This window comes from Acanthaster planci, linkage group LG05, assembly GCF_054643075.1.
Source record: "Acanthaster planci isolate LZ-2023a linkage group LG05, COTS_SCS, whole genome shotgun sequence".
Taxonomy (NCBI): Eukaryota; Metazoa; Echinodermata; class Asteroidea; order Valvatida; family Acanthasteridae; genus Acanthaster; species Acanthaster planci.
The window spans coordinates 19189267-19209246 of record NC_141781.1 but is presented as its reverse complement, the minus strand read 5'-3'; the positions used below and the strand labels follow the sequence as shown (position 1 = coordinate 19209246).

The window sequence follows — 19980 nt, the reverse complement described above, 5'->3', positions numbered from 1 at the left end:
TTTTTAAAGTTTCGATTGTTTTAATTAAAATTGTTTTCTTGCGGAGAAAGGGCGGCACAAGTCCACTCTCATCAAAGTCTGTACGCGTGGACTTTAAATGTTATAGCGCCATCAACGGCAGGCTGGAGAAAGTTTAAGCGTGGAACCAGCCAGTCCTGAAAAGCCAACTTTTTTATCCCAGCTAATTTCTGAATTTTGAAACTATAGTTAGATTTATTATGCAATTTCCTCTGCAAAAAGTATCATTTTGTTGCCTAAAATGCTTTTGAAGGCGAGTATTTCGACTTTTTCCGCTTCAATTCTCCCCATTGATGTTCACCCAAGCGTAACGAAAGATAGCGGCGTCTAATCCTCGGTAAGTCTCCCAACATTTTATTGTTTAGGAGAGACCGAACAAAGGAATCTAACAAAAGAATTGGTCTCTATCTCAGCCAATGTACGGTTTGTTTAACGTGCGTGCAACGGGACCCCAAAGTTTAAACGCCTTGTATTTGCCTCTAACACGGATTCGTATTCCCCGTGCAATCTATGGAAGGTTTTGTCCCCCTCCTCTAGTTCCATTCCTATTGGCTCCCTTCCCACACGTGGTATGTTTTTTGTCGTCGCGTATTCATTACATATATACGTCTTGTCATTTTGAGGCCGGTTCTCCAGCCAAGAAGCATGATCGAAACGCTCAGATGTAAGGACATCCGAGTCACGTGAATTCCACCTCGCTGTTGACCATAAATCCCCACTGTTAATGCGCCATTTCTTCTACGTTTATAAACCTTATGGTTCTGTCGCCAGTTTACATCCAGCGGCCAGTCAATCTGCACAAGAAGGTAATTAAGAAACTGACTGAGGTCATTTCACTTCAGCATACGATCCTTGAAACCATCAATGTGTACGTAATGGCGCAGTTTTGCACATTTGTACAATTTTCCCCCGTATTTCTTAGTGTTAGCTTGCAGAAAGTCGAAATCCCAGTCGTTTCAAGTGCTTGTTTGGCAGATCTTAAAATTTAGATCCTGACTTTTCACATAATGTGCGGTAAGGCTTTACTTGGGTACCATTAATTTCGATTCAAAGAGGTTATCCCTATAAAATGGTTGATAGCTCTCTAGTTACACTTAACAAATGATCAATTCTTTGAGGGTTTAGTTTATATAAAAATTAAACGCCGATCAAAGACAATACAATAACAGAAGAGACTTGACAAGTAAATTTACTTTCCCTGTTTTATTGTAAACTGACTTAAATTCGTGCATGGAACTTGACAATTATAAAACATTACATTTTGTACATATTACCTTAACAATGTTTGTGACTCTGATTTCAGAAAACAACTATTGCTATAGAGAAAGGTGAATTTCTCTCTCTGGACTTAACTTGCAACTAAATGCACCAAGTGTTTAAGTGCATACAAAGAGTTCCATATCTGGACATAACTCGGCACCCTTTGCACAAATCCTCTGAGACTTGTCTGAAAAATTGGGTTTTTTATTAAGGGACAAAGCAAATGGGTACCCCCTTTTGCTGCATGTGAAATCATAACGACATCGAAGGAGTTGGGACAGTTAGTGTTACATAATTTCCCTGCTGAATGTGACAATTTAGGACATGTTATAACTTCAGTCTTGACGGCTAACAAACCATTGCAAGGGAGTTTCACATACGGACACCACTTTGCACTCTGCACAAATCCTACAGAGTAGAGGTCTCAAACATTCCAAGTTTTTTTCTAAGTAAACAACCTGGTTTTTCTCCCTCCTAAATTGAACTTTACTGGACATGGTTTTGCTTTTTGATGGCTAATAGGAACTCATCCCCAGAACTCTCACCCCGGAACATAAATTGCTATCAAATTTGAAATGCATTTATATGTTCTGATTTTTCCAAATATTTTTAGCCAACATCGGAAGAAGGTTCTAGTCAACATTTCGGCACTTTCTCTAAAAGTCTGCGATGTTGAAGCTGCAGGAGGGACCAACTGACTTATGGAGCTGCCTTGGGACATCTTGCATCATGGAGTCAACCAGCTAACATCTATGGAATCTAAGGCTGTGTGGGTTATCTTGCTTTTAGTCTTGAAGCAACCAGACATCGATGACTTGGTCCAACCATGAACACTACAAGAACATGAGGAAATGTTCAACCATGAACACTAAGTTATTTAATTCCATCTCCAAGTGAAAGCTACTACAATTAACTGCAGTCTCATGGAGACATTTTCAAATTACAATTTGGCAAGTGCGTTGGCTAATTCTCTAGAAGCCTGAACTCTGTCATTTTCAAGTCTTAATGTGACGCAATTGGAAACCACAAGAGTTGAAACTCCAGTACAAACTCTTAAAGAGTACAGTCTGACATTCAACCAAGGTCCAAAGCACAAAGTTTGCTGGTGAAAATTTTGCACTGTGAAGCAATATAAGATGCAGTTTGATTTTGAGTGACTGTTGCACTAAACGTGTACTAACTTTTTACACGAGGTCACTAAATAATCTCCAATTTTTCATCCCCTCAAAATTCCTTCTAGATTATACAATTTCTTTAAGAGTCCCTGCTGATTTTTTATTATGCTCAAAGCCGTTCTTGGATAAATAAAACAAAAAAACCCTTCAAGACCTGTGAAGTCACTTTAATTTGTCGACAAGAGTATCTTTCTTTTCATTTCAAACTCAATGGACAGTGTTGAGGGTTACATCTCAAATCTATTTGAGGGTGATTTACAAACAACAGCTCTTTCATGTCTTACAGTTTAAAGTTTTCAAGTTCATGCCATCTGGAGTTGATGGCTCATAATTCGATGAAACGCAAGTCATTTTCAATTATTTGCTCTCCATAATGGAATGCCAGTGTGTATTTACAAATCCTGAATTCTTTTTGTGGCCTTGAGCATTCAAACAAGTTTCATATTTCATTTGTGCAAAAACTGAATTTGGTGTTGTTCCACCAGAATTTAAAATTAAATGAAGCAAATTTCAAAGGAAAATTCAAACGAAAAGTTGTCAAAAGATTTCATTATCAGCCACAAGCCTTTTTTGGTGTGAAAACAGATTTCTGTAGCAAATCTTAAAGTGCAAAGTAAAATATGTAACAATCAACGGATGATTCACAGGGTTGGCCATACAGCATATCATGGTAACGGGCCAGAAAAAGGTTACAGCATTGTTTATTTTACCTTGTCATGTGATCTCTGACAGCTAATGAAACTTGCCCAGGTACTTCTGTGATGTGAAGAAACTGTCACCTCTGCTCTGCTGTACATAAAAGGGATGAAAACAAATGCAAAAGTTCCAAAATTCGAAACAAATTCTTCACATTTAAGTGTACAGGTGAGAACTTTACCTTGTACAAATTTAGTGGATGAAAAGCCTACTTTTATGCATTGTTTATTCAAAAAGCAAAAGAAAACTAAGATCCTTGCCTAGGTTGAAAGGTCACTTGTCAAGTGATGAAATGATACTCTTAACATGCTTTTCGATCTTTATGATTTGTCTCATGCCCCAACCTTAGTTAAATTTCATGACCTCCACACACATGTACAGATGCTTTATTACAGTTGCTCCATTTGAGGAGTCTGAAAATGACCTCTGGTTTTAAGGGATGCTTTGCTGAGCAAAGAGGCGAATATGTTCCATAAACCAAAACTGAAAAGTATTTCAAAATATAATATTCAAAAGAGCAAAAACATGTAGAAACCTTTGATGTTAGGGTTTACAAACTACCTGTACTAATCCAGTGCATGATTGGTACAGACTTGCAGTAACACGGATGCCTGGCAGATTGGCTCACAAGATGACTGGCTGGTTGGTAGGCTGATTGGATCACAAGATGACCAGCTGGTTGGTAGGCTGATTGGTTCTCAAGATGACTGACTGATGGGCAGGCTGATTGGTTCACAAGATGACTGGCTTGTTGTGATCAATGTTTAACTACTGGGCCACCTAAACGTATATGGCAACTTTGGCAGGTAAGTGAGCGGAACATCAAAGACGAAGCCAGGAATTGCAAACCGTGTGGCTCAGACCAAATGAATTCAAGAGTGTTATTCAGATGTGATATGTTATCTGGACTTCATGTCAGGGCAGACATGTTTGGGGAAATAAACAATATGTGAATCACTGGTCACGCAAGAAGGAAAGGGGGTGTGGCCCTCTCGGACACCACTCCTCCAACAGATCCAACCTTCTATGGAATGGAGTTTTGGGCAGCACTGTGTGACAGTGGGGTTAAAATCAACAGGGCCACATCTACCACTTCTTTTGCACCTGTGGAGCTGTCTTTTAAAAGGTGTTCTGGGTATAAAGCCATTTGAAAGGAAGTACCCGAGAGACATGAACAGAATGGAGTCAGGGGTCCATCCTCACCTGTAAGACCATCCAAGTGAACTGTGCCAGAAAGGAGAAGTGGATCAGCATCCTTAGGGCAGCACAGGAGTGTGCAGAGACAGAGCTACTCACATACGCTTAGATGACAAAGATGATCTGAGGAGAGAACAGGTGGACAGGTTATTTTCCAATTAATATCAATCCTAGCTCCCTCAGAACTCCTGCTAGGAATCTTACTCAATCTGAGGAGAGAACAGTTGGAAAGATCAATATGCCAATAAATATCTTAGCTCTCTCTGAATTCTTTGATTCTTCAAAATCCTCCACTGTACAGGGAATCTTCCACTGTGCACGGAATCCTCCACTGTGCACGGAATCCTCCACTGTACAGGGAATCCTCCACTGTGCAGGGAATCCCCGTGGTGCAGGGAGTCCTCCACTGTGCAAGGAATCCTCCACTGTGCAGGGAATTCTCTACTGTGCAGGGAATCCTCCACTGCGCAGGGAATCCTCCACTGTGCAGGGAACTAACGGCACAGTCTTTGAACTTCAACTTTCAAGAGACAGTGGAGCATCATGCAAGGTAACACTCGCTTGGCTCTATCTGCCTACATCCTACAAAATCTTCCAAACTTCTTACTGGTTTCTTTGAAGGATCTGGAAGACCAAAGCTTAAGATTTGAGCTCTGCTACTTTCCTGTGGGCATCTTTTGGAGAGAACCATCTTGGAATCACTGATACTCCATCTGGTTTGTTACTAGATGCAGTTGCTCTTACCTGGCCAAGTTCGTGGACTTTTCTCTCCCAAATTTTAAAACAGCATCAAGCATAAAGCACATCTATAAATGTTGTTGTGACCTAGAGTGATATGGTGGCAGAGCACATATGCATGAGAAGCTTGGCCAAGAACATGGACAAGACTGAGCAGACAACGTGAGCAATGATGGCACACAACAGGCCCAACTGCACAGAGAGAATGAAAAAGTCCTTCATGTTGGTGAATCTGTGTTTGGCTGATCAATTTAAGGACTGGTGTTCTCCTCACAAAATTTCAAGTACTGATTTTGTTTGAATAGGTAAAAGTGATAACTACATCACTTGGAAACATATAAAATGAAAGGTTTGATTGCACACTGTTTTTGAAGTTTGGAATTCGTAAATTAATAATTAGAATTTGTAAATTAATAACATAGGCATTGCGAACACAGGTTAAGGGTATTCAGCATCTCATGGAAAAGGACACATTAAACTTAACTGCCAAAAAGGGGAATTCACTTTAGAAATAGTTATTTTTTAGAGTACCAAGTAAACTAAAGGGTCATAACAATTTCATGATAAAACAATGAAAACTTCCTAAAATATTTCTATAACCATATTTAGAAAGAAGTACTATTTTAATAAGATCCAAAAAATTGCCATTCATGGGAACATTGAATTGTGAGGTATTAAACACATAGCTCACTGCTTAGCTTCTTGCACAAGTTGGCATATGGTAATAAAGTCTAGGGAATTCTTTTTGCCAAAACATGGACGGTGGGGAACCAACTCATTTTGTTGGTCAAGAGGAATTAGCTTTCCTAGTTGATAAACTTTAAACATTTTTTTACTTACAATGCAGATGAAACAAACTGCACGGATGTAGAAATTGTAGCCAACAATGTTATCTGTCTCGCCTGGGGCTGCATAGTCAGACAAGTGACATCATTGCGACCCTGGGCCCTTTTCCAATACTCAACTTGGGCTCCGTCTCAGGCTTCGTTCCCAAAACCAATCCCCGATTGTGGGCCTGAAGCGTTTAAATTAAATTGGATTGCTGTAATTTCTGGCTCTCTTGCATCTTATTTGATGTTTTGTGAAATTACTGCGCTTACAGCTTCCACGTCAGCTAGTTAAAAACAGTTGAAGCCTGAGACGGAGCCAAAGTTGAGTATTGGAAAACGGCAACCCTGGATAGTCACCTCAGAGACAGGGTACCTGGAGCTAGTTGGGCTGGTGCCTTGCAAGGGGGGGGATACACAGTAAATCACATACACCACTCGATGAGACAATTGTTCTGGCATTACTTCAGAGAAGTTTAAAAAAATTGAACTGGTTATCTTTGTTCTCTATAATTCTTTCCAAAGTGTAGTTTTTCACTATTTGGAATGAAACAACATTTCTTGAAACAATAAAAGCGCTGTTGCTAAAAAGACTAGAAACAATCAACGTACAGGTGCCATTGGAGGAATGTGCTTCTGGTTCCCGAACGATTTTGCAAAAGTTTGCGTCGCTACGAAAAAGATAATGCTCTATGGAATAGACCTACTTTAATTCCATCAACCCGGCTCTGTTCAATGCTTGAGAGGATGCCTTTTATCAAGGCAGATTAGCCAACAACAGAGGGTGCAAGACCGTATTCCCAGAAAAAGACGCCCCCCCAAAAAAATTAACAAAACAGTTAAAATGCTACCTCATCCTCAGGGATTGCTACTTCTGGCACACTGCTAGACACCATGGAAACGAGGCTGAGCAACCACAACAAACTTGTCTGTCGAGTGGTATTCTAATATAGTGAATTTGCTGGAGTGGTGCATTTTTTTGAAGACAACTAACAAGGAAGGCGAAACAGAATGAAGTATAATGACCATTCTAAGAATTACATTTGGAACCAGACTGCATCTGCAAGAGTGCCGATATAAATGTTCCTAAAACCTTTTTTTTAAATGCAAAAAAAAACTGCCTATGATAATAAAAGTTACATTTTTACAATAAGTCAATGTCCAGGAATTTAAGGATCTTTAAAAGTTGTTCATGGCCCCTTTTTGCGCAAGAAAGTTGCACTACACCAAATACGCGCCCATAGAAAACAGTGCAAAATCTGACCAAAATAGCGCCGCCTGTTGACTTTCATGAGGAGGTTGGGCACTGTTTATTCACTGGAAATTCAAGATTATGGCCAGAGGATCACTTTTCCTTTCAATTTCATGGGGGTAAGCCACGAAAAAAAAAATTTATTCGCCTTTCAAGGAAGATACCCCCCAAAATAGCAGTTAAATGACTATAGCTGCCCACCTCTATCCAAAACATTTTGGGCTTTTTGTGAAAGAAATAACCCGAACTTGAAACAGTCAGTCCCAAATTCGAGATTTATAGAAATATTTTCATGATGATCCCTCCTGGTTATGGTCTGTCGTCTTGTAAAAATCCCGTAGGATCACAAAATATGAATGAGCTCGCACGCAGAAATACAACCATTTGGTGGAATGCACCCCAAAGACCCAACATCCTTAATGACAGGACATTTACGCCATGTTTTGTGACGTCACATTGGAGCGTGTATATGCAACCAAGGAAATGTGTGCGTTCACCTGGAAGCGTTTGTGTTTGGCGTTGTAATACAAATCAGACCCTTTACAGGTTTACGTGAGAACAGACGCTTTTGAAGCTATTGCAGCTTTCTATCGAGAATTCTGATCAGCTAGTCACTTCATTTCACTAGTTTTGCGACTTACTACAGGACAAAAAAACCCAGAAAGTATCGCAAGAGATCTCCTTGGAATGAGTCCAGTAAGTTTTTATTCCATATTTCTTTAATTAACCAAGCGACCATATTCTTTAACACTAGAAGGTATTCATTTAGAGTCAAATAAATATTTAAAACTTATGGAAAAATATTTTAGGATAAACTGAAATTTTAATCAGTAGGCAAAGAAAAAATGTGCATTTTTTCAACTGCAGTTCTTACAGAATTTTTGTTTTATGGAATGGAAAATTCCAATTTCATTGATGTAATTATTCGTACAATTAAACATTTTCATAGCCATTATTTTGCATACTGCCTGATTTTAAAGTTGTGCTCATGTTTCCAATAAGTTACATTAATTTTCCAGAGTTGTTCATTGTCGTTAAAAAGGAGACATGCCAGCAGATATGTCCCAAATCTTGGACAGAATATTCTGATCACACAAAATGCCCCAATTTTTGAGTTGTTCAAATATTTATCGTAAAAGAGCGCCACTTCATGTCTTAGGATTGCTAGCTTAGAGTAGCCCAGTGTAGCTTACTTGCTCCCTATTAGGGACATGTCCATCATTTTTGTTGCTTTTCGGCAACCCCTTTACAGGGAGTCATGGATATCAGTTTGGTATCAATTCACCACGGCCAAAGGAGACGTGTGTGGATTGCGGTTTACCTGTAAGTAGGCTCTCTCCAATAATCTACATCCATTTCAAATTTGCAAGGTCTGAAGTTATTTCTATTCCTTTAGAAATAACATCATCAAAGTGGAGATTGGTATGACAACTGTCAAGTCAGTAATGATACCAGGAGTAGTTGCCGATGTTTTCAAAATATAACATCTTTTTACAAAGATGCCATAACTAATGCAAAAGTAAATGTCGCTCGAAGTATCACACAAAATACGGTCGTTTATTTACAGGTTAGTTCACGAACTTTAGATTATATTAAAAATAAAAACGCTTTGGTTGTCCTAAACTGTCATAATCCGCTGAAACTGCTTGGATTTTTCTTCAGGCTGGGCTACTGAGTGATCATTACTCACACGGTGAGACATGTGTGGATTGTGGACTACCCTCAAGGAAATGTCCAGTAAGTGACTACAGTCAGTTTTGTATGATATCGGTTTACTCAATTTAGCTTTTCTGACAGCCACGTCCAATTAGTTACAAAAGTGGTACATGGTTATATAAAGTAATCATTTCAAAGGGCTTTCAATATGAACTCTATCTAAAGCATACAATTATTGTATGTTCAAACAGAACATGAAGGTTTTATCTTCAGTTTCACGGTAGCTCTACTTTTCATCTTTTCCAGCACCGGAGGTGCCCAAGGATTCGCCAATTACAAGGAAATGGGTAGAGAACATCAAAACATTTATCAGATATATCACCATTAAAATTGAACTGAAAGGAAACATACGTCAGCACATGATGATTTTTCTACTTTTTAGTGAGAGTTCAGGATAAGTTATTTACAATTGACGTCTGCATACTTTCCAGTACCAATTTGCAGTCAATGCACACTATGTACATGTATGCTATATACAGTCCTAGATAACTTCTTCGTTTCTTTTATTAGTGTTCTTGGACAGCCTGAGACAAATGCACCGCTTCCAGTGCCACCCACAAAGTCTCTCCCTCTGTCCTGCCAAGCTGCAGGCCCACGACTGCCGACAGCATCACTGCCCAAAGGATGTGGTTCCCAAGCAAATGGGTATGTCGAAGATAGCTTTCTGGCAAATGTCCTGCGTTATCACTCAGTGACTGTAGTTCGGTAAATAAAGCAGAGAATACGACAGATAAACGTACTTTTTGGTTTGTTCCTGCAGGGGGTTGTTGCCAACCTCATTACTTGCCCCCTTACCAAATCACTCCGCTTCGTCGGCACCAGTACCGAACTCATCGATTCTCCACTCTCACACTCGCGAGCAGTCACCTCCCACTACATCGCTGCCTCATGGGCACTCTCCCTCTGGAAGTGGGTATGTTAAAAAAACTGTTTCTAGCCATCAACTTCCAATCATCAATATTCAGTAATTATGATTCAGGAATCCAAACAAAGACGACAGATAAACATGTGTTTTTGTTCTTTCAGGGGTTTGTTAACAAGATCTTCAACTGCCCCCACATCAACTCGCTCTACCTCATCGGCACCATTACCGGGCTACCACGCTCACCCACCGATGCCCCACGGTTCCATTAGCCAGCAGTCGCCTCCCACGTCACCATTACCCCATGGGCACTCTTCCACGGGAAATGGGTATGTATCAAACGTGTTTCTGGCGATGAATTCAGTAATTCGCACAAAGGCTTCCATAGATACATAATTTTAGTTTATGTCGGATCCCTACATCGCATTGCTAGCCCACTCTCCAAACGCCTCTACTGGCTTATCGGCTGGATCGATCTCAGCGATTGCACCAGTCTAAACTGGCCATCATACTCCCCAACCATTGTCTCTTTACAGTGCTACAGGCCAGCAATCAGCGGTGAGGACATCCCACTCGAATGCGCCATCTTTGCAACGAAATCGGTACGTTTAAAATCTTTTCCTTGTATTCCACAAAGAGTACAATGTTTATGAAGAACAATCTCTCGGCACACAGTGCTTCGTAATGGTAACTTGCAAAGGAGCCAGTGATGTCATCAAGGCCTTTTGACAAGTTTATGCAACATATGCACAATGTTGACCTGACAAATGGTAGGTGATCCTGGATGATGATTAAGGAAATGGACGTCCTGCCAATTACCAATTTCAGTAATGGTTATTCAGTAGTTCACACGCAGACAGTCACAGATATACTTCATTGTTTGTTTGATCCCAATGATCCCTACAGTGCACTGCTTACCAACTCTCCTAATGCCTCTGCTGCTGTACTGGCTGGATCGGTCCCATCAATTGCGCCGGTCTCACCTGGCCAGCAATGTCCCTTGCCACTGCCTCCTTACAAAGCAACAGGTCAACAATCAGCGGTGAGGTCATCCCAGCTGATTGTGCCTTCTTTGCAAACAAATGGGCAAGTTCAAAATCTTTGCCCTAGTCAGTTAATATATTAAAAATGAAATTAATAACTTGAAAAAGATTCATATTTCTCTAAACAATCAATCTGTCGGTACACATTGCTTCGAAATAATCTCTAAAGGAGGCAGTGATGTCCTGGCCTGTTGACATAGGGATGATGGACCTGAACAAAAATTTGCTGATCTTGGCCGATGACTAAGGGAATTTGACGTTCTTGTTTGCTCTCTTAGGGTGCAACTGCACTCGTCTAGACCAAGTCATCCAACTTCTTCACCTTCTCATCAGACACCTACGCCGCCTCAAATACAGTCCCCAGCAATGCTGCCGCCGACATTTTATCCAGCACTGCCACCTGCCGTACCTCTCCAACTAAGCTTGCCAAACGATAGCAATGGAGATATTCTTGCCGCCAATGAAAACGGTGGTCCCAAGGATAGAACTGAGGGAGTTGCAACATCCAACTTGTGGCCGGGTCATCTTGGGCAGCGGTGCTTTTGAAACCGTTCATCTAGAAACATTCCACGGAAACAAAGTAGCCGTCAAATACGTTAGGGCAACAACAGATCTAGACCGACTTCCCGTCCTGAGGGAGGCGAGGGCAATGGGCCTTCTTTCAGGGCATCTGTCATTCCCTTTCTTTTTTGGCCTGGCAGTGGCTGGCCACCACCAAGGACTCGTAATGGAGTTCATTGGGAACTCCATTACTGGCCAGTCACTTACCCTAGCGGATGCCCTGGAAGGGCCCAACCGTATACATCTTGCCCCGGCTTCCTGGCGCCGCATCGTGCTGGATGTGCTGGACGGTTTGCGATATGCACGACAGGGGTCTCCTGTATTATTGACGAGGGATTGTGTACCCTGGCGAGCCATCCTCGGGTACACTACCTCACCTCAGCACAGAAGGCGCGATGGCGGCACTATTACGTGCACATCGCCTGGTGGAGGATGCAGCACCACAGACCCAGCTGAGTGATGTTTTCCAGATGGGTCTGGTGCTGTATTTTATCGGTCTCTGGGGCGGTGTGCCAGGCCTGATACCGCTCGCCTAGTGGTGTCTGAGGCGGAACCCCCAGATGCGGCCATCAATGGCCGTACTCCGGCTTATAGTGGCTGGGGTTGCCTAGGTCAATTAACTTGCCATTCCAGTCGAACTTTTTCCGGTGTGCAGTACTCTTTGAGGATTTGGAGGGTGGGGAAATTTTCCATTCATTTTGGCACGTGTGGTTCGGAGATGAGGCTACGTTGGTTGGGAAGGAAAACAAAGAATTGAAATGCCTGGGGGCGGTTTGCCCTTGCCTTGCCCAAAATACTCCATGAAATAGCGCATTGAGTTTCAAAGTACAAACATTTTGGTGAACGGATGATCGCCAAGACTGAGATTGGCAGTTCTTACTGTTGGTGCTAGGTGTTTTAACAGAACAAAAAATGACATGTTTGATAAACAAACAAATGACTTTAAGATATTGCAACAAACAGTTTTAAACTAATGATTGAATTTTTGTTAACTTTTGTTAAGAGAAAATAAAAGTTAATATTAGTCTTCTTTGGACAATACCGTATCATTTCTGGTTTTGATACACAAAAAAGGAAATATTTTGCTTCCTCATCTTATATTTACTGTTTACAAAAATGTGAATGTTTGAAAACACAAGAGTGATAATCTAATTACATTTCGAAAGTGAGGTGAAACTTTCTATAATTACACTTTCTCAACATGTAAGCAATGCCTGGGTGAAACCTTAATTTCTTTCAACATAAAGTTATAAAAACATTTTGCCAAATGAAAAAGTGACACATTAAAAGTTATTTGAAGTCAGTATCGTCACTTCATTGAATTGTGGATTTTATGGGGAAAATTGTCATGAAAACGTTAAAATAGAAGCATACAGGTATATTTTACCTGACATGCAATAAGTGTTTTTTAATTACTTGAAAACGAAGAACATAAAAATACTGGGTACTTTTGAAATGTGTGTCAATGGATGTATCGTGCATTCATAGTTTATTCGGTAGTACAGTTTTGCGATCATCATTTAAAAAATGCTCTGAAAAGGTCGGCAAAATAAAACCAAACCCCAAACCAGAAAATGCTTCCATTTGTTGCTATACTCTTCAGTTCGGTGTCTTGGAATTTGTATTTGGTTGACAATAGTTATTCTTAACGGGAATTTTCAATATCGAAAACAAGTAATTCGAAAAAAAAAAAACAGTACTTAAACTTTCAAAGAAATCAGTTGGATAATATAGTGAAATGGACATTTGAAGCGTGTTCAATTGCGTTTTGACAGAAAATATAGCTCCAGGATTTCCATTAATGATTTACATGCCCTTGCGGGACAAACAGATGAATTTTTAAGGCCTGCATAGCCTGGGAAGGCGTGGAGTAGTACAGTGCATCGAATTTGAGTCTGACACACGACAAGAGCCGTTGTGTGCCTGACATCACTCAAGTTTTAACCGCTCACATTCCATTATCCACTCACAGCCTCACAATCAGCACCAGGGGGGTGGGTCGATGTACACATCTGATGGTAATTTATAACTCTAGCTGTATAGAAAAATATGAACATATAGTTCATAGTTAGCCGCGCCTCTATATGGAACTTTGTGTTGAGTTTTGTTAATCTTAGATATTGTGCGTCCCTAGTCTGGCTCCCGGAGGACTGAGGACCCCCAACGACTCTTGATAAAATCTATTAAGTCACCCATCATCCACGGCTAAATGATTAATTAATCACGCAACATGTCATCATGGTAGCCAGAAGCCTAATTTGGGTCACGGTCATTTATGGCTGGATTCCTGTTTGTTTATTTATTTTACCTGCCCCTTCAATCGAACGAGAACAGTCAGATTCATCTGGCCTGTGAACCAGTCTAGCGCATTTCGAGTCTATTTCGTATATTTTATAAGTCAATATTTTCTATCTTGATATTTGCAATAGACGGAACGTCTATTTTGTGAAATTTTGTGAAATTTTGTGAAATTATAGAACTACTGCAATGAGCATAAGAACTCATCTTCTGCACATTAATTCCCTGTACAGTATTTGCGCACCACAATAAACTGGGTTTAGTACCTCACAAATAATAAATGACAGCATTTGATTCCTTAACATAGAATTATTGCAGCATAAAGCATTTAATTTTTTTTATCAAAACATTATTTGTATCGTGCAACATACCTAGCTGGTGGGTGGGCTGATTGGTTCACAGGATGACTGGATGGTGGGTAGGCTGAATTGGTTCTCAAGATGACTGATTGGTTGGTAGGCTGATTAGTTCACAAGATGACTGGCTAGTGGGTAGGCTGACTGGTTCACAAGATGACTGGCTGGTGGGTAGGCTGATTGGTTGAGACAGGATAAAGGATGAAGCTACTCATCACACCAGCTGATCGATGACAATGAACAGAATGTAGTACATGTATCTGTCAGTGTGCTCATTGTTGATCACAAACACCTTCCACAAATTGAACGCCTGAAGACATAAAAACATGAAGTTAACTTCACAGACAGCACAGCAAAATAACAATATTGGGGACAATTAACGCATGGTTTGCTTTACTAGCAATGGGGACAGTCCAGTGATTTGTCACTGTACACAACTGTACAACGGTGTGGCTCAGACCAAATGACTTCAAGAGCACTTAAATATTGAGATTTGCTATGTTATCTGGACTTCATGTCAGGGCAGACATGTTTGGGGAAATAAGCAATATGTGAATCACTGGTCAGGCAAGGGGGTGCGGCCTTCTCGGACAACACTCCTCCAACAAACCCAACCTTCTATTGAATGGAGTTTTGTGACAGTAGGGTTGAAATCAACATGGCCACATCTACCACTTCTTTTGCACCTGTGGAGCTGTCTGTTAAAAGGTGTTCTGGGTATAAAGCCATTTGAAAGGCAGCACCCGCGAGACGTGAACAGAATGGAGTCAGGGGGTCTGTCCTCACCTGTAAGACCATCCAAGTGAGCTGTGCCAGACAGGAAAAGTGGATCAGCACCCTTAGGGTAGCACAGGAGGGTGCAGAGACAGAGCTACTCACATACGCTGAGATGACAAAGATGATCTGAGGAGAGAACAGGTGGACAGGTTATTTTCCAATTAATATCAATCCTAGCTCCCTCAGAACTCTTGCTAGGAATCTCACTCAATCTGAGGAGAGAACAGCTGGAAAGATCAATATGCCAATAAATATCTCTGAGTTCTTTGATTATTTAAAATCCTCCACTGAACAGGGAATCGTCCACTGTGCAGGGAATCCTCCACTGTGCAGGGAATTCTCCACTGTGCAGGGAATCCTCCACTGTGCAGGGAATCCTCCACTGTGCAGAGAACTAATGGCAAAGTCTTTGAACTTCAGCATCAGGCAAGGTAACACTCGCTTGGCTCTATCTTCCTACATCCTACGAAATCTTCCAAACTTCTTACTGGTTTCTTTGAAGGATCTGGAAGACCAAAGCTTAAGATTTGAGCTCTCCTACTTTCCTGTGGGCATCTGTTGGAAAGAACCACCTTGGAATCACTGATACTCCATTTGGTTTGATACTAGATACAGTTGATCTTACCTGGCCAAGTTCATGGATTTTTTCTCCCAAATTTCAAAACAGCATCAGGCATAAAGCACATCTATAAATGTTGTTGTTACCTGGAGTGACATGGCGGCCATGCACATATGCATGAAAAGCTTGGCCGAGAACATGGAGAAGACTGAGCAATGTTGGCACACAACAGGCCCACCTGCACAGAGAGAATGAAACAAGTCCTTCATGACTTCTTGAAGATGACGCAGCTGGCTCCGAGGGGGGGTCACCTGAGCGTCATTGGTGTAGATGCAGTATTAAAGTGACAAGGCTGCACAACCTGGTGAAACTCTGCTTTGCCCCTTTGATGGCTACAGACTAAAGCTGAGCAAAAAATACGAGCACAAAATGTAAGCAGGTGGGTTTTTCTTCCCAAAATTATGTTGGCCATTCAACTAGAATGTCAGTAAAACTTTTAGGAATGCCCAATCATATTTAGAAATCAGTAAAACTGTTAGAAATTCCCAATCATAATTAGAAATCAGTACAACTTTTAGGAATGCCCAATCATATTTAGAATCAGTAAAAGTTGTAGGAATACCCGATCATATTTAGAAAGCCTATCAATACCTGGAAAGTAGAGATTTATTTACACCCAGGCCTAGTAGATATTCATCAGCTGACTGAGCAGGTTGCTAGGCAATTTCCTCCCCCCCCCGCACGACCATCTAAATGGTATCCATGACAACGGCCAGCTGCTCCTTGGTCACCTGGCCCCTAGCTAGCCCTGCCATGCTCCACCATGCCCAGGAGGATGTTGTAGATGTTGTCGTCACTCAGGCCAATGAGAGCGCTGTAGTGGTTGTCCCAGATATCAGACAATCTGCTTGTCTTCCAAGAGGGTGATGCTGGCTGCTGTGCTGGGTGTGGACAACGGCCCCACCGGTAGCCCCCATCAACAAACATGCACAGTCACTGGTCGGCTGGGCATGTCACCATGCCCTGCACTTCCCCGAGTTGTGTGTAGAGATCAGCATCATTGGTGATGTCTCCGATGGGACTGTGCGTCGCTTGCCACTTCACCTGAAATTGAAACAATCTTCCTGCTCACAAAACTTTATCTTTTCAAGACGTTCAAAGTGAGTCATGCTTTTCAAAAAAACTTAAAGAGTAATTTATTTAATGCAAATGATGGCTAAGGGGAGACTTAGCGGACTTCACCAAAGAAAGCCTGCCCTCTATCAAGAGTGAGTGTAACAGAGGGCTGGGCATCCTCAATTCTTGCTCAAAGCGGATCACTCCGTTGAAGTTGTCACTCACGACGATGGTGAAGTGAGTAAACCCCTGAACGTGGGGAAGCAGCAAATGAAATATTAAAGTTGAAAAAGAAGAAACTGGTGTTGAAGTCGACTCCATCATGAGCCCTTTCACAAGACCAAGCACAAGCGTGAGGTGAACCATTGCAAAGGGGATGCCTGTGTGTGACAGCTTGCATGTAGTTGAGTAGCATGTGACTGGATGGCTTTTTGGGGACTTCTGGTGGATTCATGGGTATCTTGGGGTAAGGGGTGGCACTTCACCCCCCAAAAAGGAGGAAAAAGAAAAGATGAACAAAAAACTTCAAGGGAAGTTGCAAGATTAAAATCACAACTTCCCTTTAAAAACTTTGAAATGTACCCCTTCTACCATACACACAATGTAGTTCATTGATTTGTTGGTGAGTGCTTTGTAGCCCCACCAGAAAGAAATCTTGCTCTCGATGCGAAGAAAATCCTGGCAAAGCCAATGGACGGACTCAACTACAACGTTGACAGAAACATAACACTAAACAACGTCGTAACACCAGATATAAAGCCCAATTTACAGAATCGGTACTAAATTTTTTCACTTTACATTTTACTCCAAAACTCCATCTATTACATATCAATTCCTTGGCGCTCATTTCCAACGCGCCGCTGAACCTCGCAGCTTGTCCACACAGAAATACCCTTGAAAAATCAGTGCTCATTTCTAGTTTTTCTTCCATAGCCCAGAAACGCGTCAAACACTTGCTTCCTCAACTGAGTATTATGAACTTCAGATACATTTCTTTTGAAAAATCTTTATAAGTTGGCAAAATTCATTCGTTTAACCCCGTCATTTTTTAGTTCAACATTGGAGTTTCATGTAAATTCACCGTTTACGCTCTCTTTCTGCTTAACTTCCCAACTTCAACCCACCGTAACTCTGGCTAGCGCCACCCTTTGACCTCCTCAATCGCAGGGTAGTTTCTTCTATTCATTAGCTAACTTACAGTACCATGTAAAAATGTTTTTGATTGGCCACTATTCCGACCAGTCTTTATGGAAACAAAGTTTTGCTTCCAATGAAATAACAGTTAAGATCGGGCATTCAGCCATCGGCTTCCACGTGTATGTGTGCACGGCGTACGTATACCGCACGTGCGTGCATGTGGTGGCCACGTTGCATCAAGAAAGTAGAAATTTGTGGGTGCATGGGAAAAACTGTGTTAGTAAGTCCTCTTTATATGATTAAAATCCCTGTGCTTTTTCAACTACCACATATTCCTAAGAGCAACTGCTTTTACAATGAAGTTAACGTAACAGGAACATGGGTGTCAGAGTCTTGTACCTCTTGCTGCATGTTACACATTGCACAATACTGTATGGGTCTGCCCTATCTGTCAAATGGTATCGTCTGTTTTGTCTGGGTACGGTTTGGGCAGTTCTGTTTACACAAGGCTCAAGGCTAAAGAGAAAAAGATAAGTACATGAATGTAGGCACAGTAGTTTTTGGAGGAGCGCTTTATGTATTGGAAGGAATTGATATGATCTCATCAAACGAGGTGCAAAATCATACTGATCGCTGGTCCTACCTTTAGTCCACCTGTCGCTTTGGCCCTGGGTGATGCGTACCCCTCCTATGAGGTCTGCCAGTGAGAAAAACTTCAGACTTGCTACATGTACTTGCTTCTGAAGAATTAAGGCAAAAGCCATTTTCAAAATGATGATACTTACAAACCTGTAGTAACTTAAACCGTGTGACATGGAGTTGTGGATGATTGATTCAGAAACCATCTCACAAATTTGGCAAAACCATCTTTGCTTCCAAGTAAGCTCTATCAAAACCTTAATTAGCCAAAAAACCCTAAAGTGTCACAGTGTGGTGTGGCAAGACTCACCCAGAATGCGATCTCCATGTCCACCTCTCGGTAGTCCAGACCGCCTGTGGCATGGGGTCTGTTCTGACACTATCCTAGCTGCCAGGGCTCTCCTCTACCAATGGTCCACACTCTGACCCGGCCTCCCCATGGGTGCCACCTGAAAAAAATTAAGGCAATTACATTTCAGGTTAATCATGTTAATAGAAATCAGCACTCCTTCCTGTGACGAAAAGCGCTCAGGCTGAAGGGGGAATCTTTCCAAACTAGGCCTAGTCCAAATTTTACAAAACTGGTGTCAGAAAATGACATATGTCATTGTATGTAGGTCCAGCATGAAAAACAATTATCTGAATATGGCAGCAAATTCGGGAAGAGAGTATAGCTATGGAAGGCCTACGAGGCCTGCATGATGAGGGGCAGACACATGTACAGTCGTCTGCCCTTTTTGGTGGGTTATTAAACATCTTGGGCCTTCCTGCTCGTACCTGATCTCTGGATGTTCGGTGTGACATGCTTGAAAGTGGCCTTGCTCGCGCTCTCGGCTAGGCGGCTAGCCGGCTGTCTCGATATCAGCACGCCGTAGGGATCATTGCAACCCTAGTCACCTCAGAGACAGGGTACCTGGAGCTAGTTGGGCTGGTGCCTTGCAAGGGGGGGGGCACACTGTAAATCACATACACCACTCGATTAGACAATTGTTCTGGCTAGCTTTGTTCTCTAGAATTCTTTCAAAAGTGTAGTTTCTCACGATTTGGAATGCAACAACATTTCTTGAAACAATAAAAGCGCTGTTGCTAAAAAGAGGAACAAGAAACAATCAATGTACTGGTGCCATGGAGGAAACTTGAAGTGCTTCGATTTTGGAAAAGTTCGCGTTGCTACGAAAAAGATGACGCTCGATTGAATAGGACTACTTTAATTCCATCATCAATCCGGCTCAGTTCAATGCTTGAGAGGACTCCTTTTATCAAGGCAGATAAGCCAACAACAGAGGGTGCAAGACCGTATTCCCAGAAAAGGCAACCCCCCCCATAAAATTAACAAAACAGTTAAATGCTGCCCCATCCTCAGGGATTGCTACTTCTAGCACACTGCTAGACACCATGGAAACGAGACTGTGCAAACTTGTCTGTCAAGTGAATATAGTTAATTTGCTCGAGTGGCGCGTTTTTCAGTTTTTAAGACAACTATTAACAAGGAAGGCGAAACAGAATGAAGTAATGACCATTTTAAGAATTACATGTGGAACCATATTACATCTGCAAGAGAGCCGATATAACTGTTCCTAAAACCTTTTTTCTAATATGCAAAAAAAACCCGCCTATTATAATGAAATTTATATTTTATTCAGTAAGTCAATGCCCAGGATTTAAGGATCTTTAAAACTTGTTCACCCTGAAGACCCAACATCGTTAATGGCAGAATATCGACGAGAATATGATATCAAATCAGTGCTCTGAA

The 19980-nt window shown here is 41.5% G+C and overlaps 1 protein-coding gene, 1 long non-coding RNA gene and 1 pseudogene across 5 annotated transcripts; 2 read left to right on the top strand and 1 right to left on the bottom strand.

Annotated features, from left to right (window-relative positions):
• The first annotated feature begins 447 nt into the window (after positions 1-447).
• Positions 448-2624, top strand: LOC147799191 (uncharacterized). Its single transcript, XR_015425280.1, has 2 exons — positions 448-824; positions 1892-2624. It is a non-coding gene; the product is annotated as an uncharacterized LOC147799191 (long non-coding RNA).
• Positions 1973-19622, bottom strand: LOC147799189 (adhesion G protein-coupled receptor V1-like). Of its 4 annotated transcripts, XM_087137025.1 has the most exons (10): positions 19005-19527; positions 18538-18676; positions 18232-18328; positions 15482-15573; positions 14786-14902; positions 14015-14309; positions 4353-4469; positions 3711-3929; positions 3164-3242; positions 1973-2111 (listed from the first exon to the last, which is right to left on the bottom strand). In XM_087137025.1, exons 2-6 carry the CDS (start codon positions 18553-18555, stop codon positions 14214-14216), a joined length of 420 nt encoding a protein of 139 aa, XP_086993151.1. In that variant the 5' UTR covers positions 18556-18676; positions 19005-19527; the 3' UTR covers positions 1973-2111; positions 3164-3242; positions 3711-3929; positions 4353-4469; positions 14015-14213. The 4 variants fall into 4 exon arrangements, with proteins under 4 accessions (XP_086993151.1, XP_086993150.1, XP_086993152.1 ...); XM_087137024.1 differs by lacking the exons at positions 1973-2111; positions 3164-3242; positions 3711-3929; positions 4353-4469 and adding an exon at positions 8896-9574; XM_087137026.1 differs by lacking the exons at positions 1973-2111; positions 3164-3242; positions 3711-3929; positions 4353-4469 and adding an exon at positions 12424-13380 and having other exon boundaries at positions 18232-18325; positions 19005-19622.
• On the top strand, positions 10720-12072 carry LOC147799190 (uncharacterized; annotated as a pseudogene).
• Positions 19623-19980: the final 358 nt, after the last annotated feature.

What these genes read in the sequence shown, in the direction of transcription:
- LOC147799189 (XM_087137025.1), bottom strand. An exon ending in AAGCGACAGGTGGACTAAAG is followed by an intron (nt 15,574 to 18,231) that starts GTAGGACCAGCG and finishes CTCTCTGTGCAG; the next exon opens with GTGGGCCTGTTGTGTGCCAA. An exon ending in TCACTTGGATGGTCTTACAG is followed by an intron (nt 14,310 to 14,785) that starts GTGAGGACAGAC and finishes TTATGTCTTCAG; the next exon opens with GCGTTCAATTTGTGGAAGGT.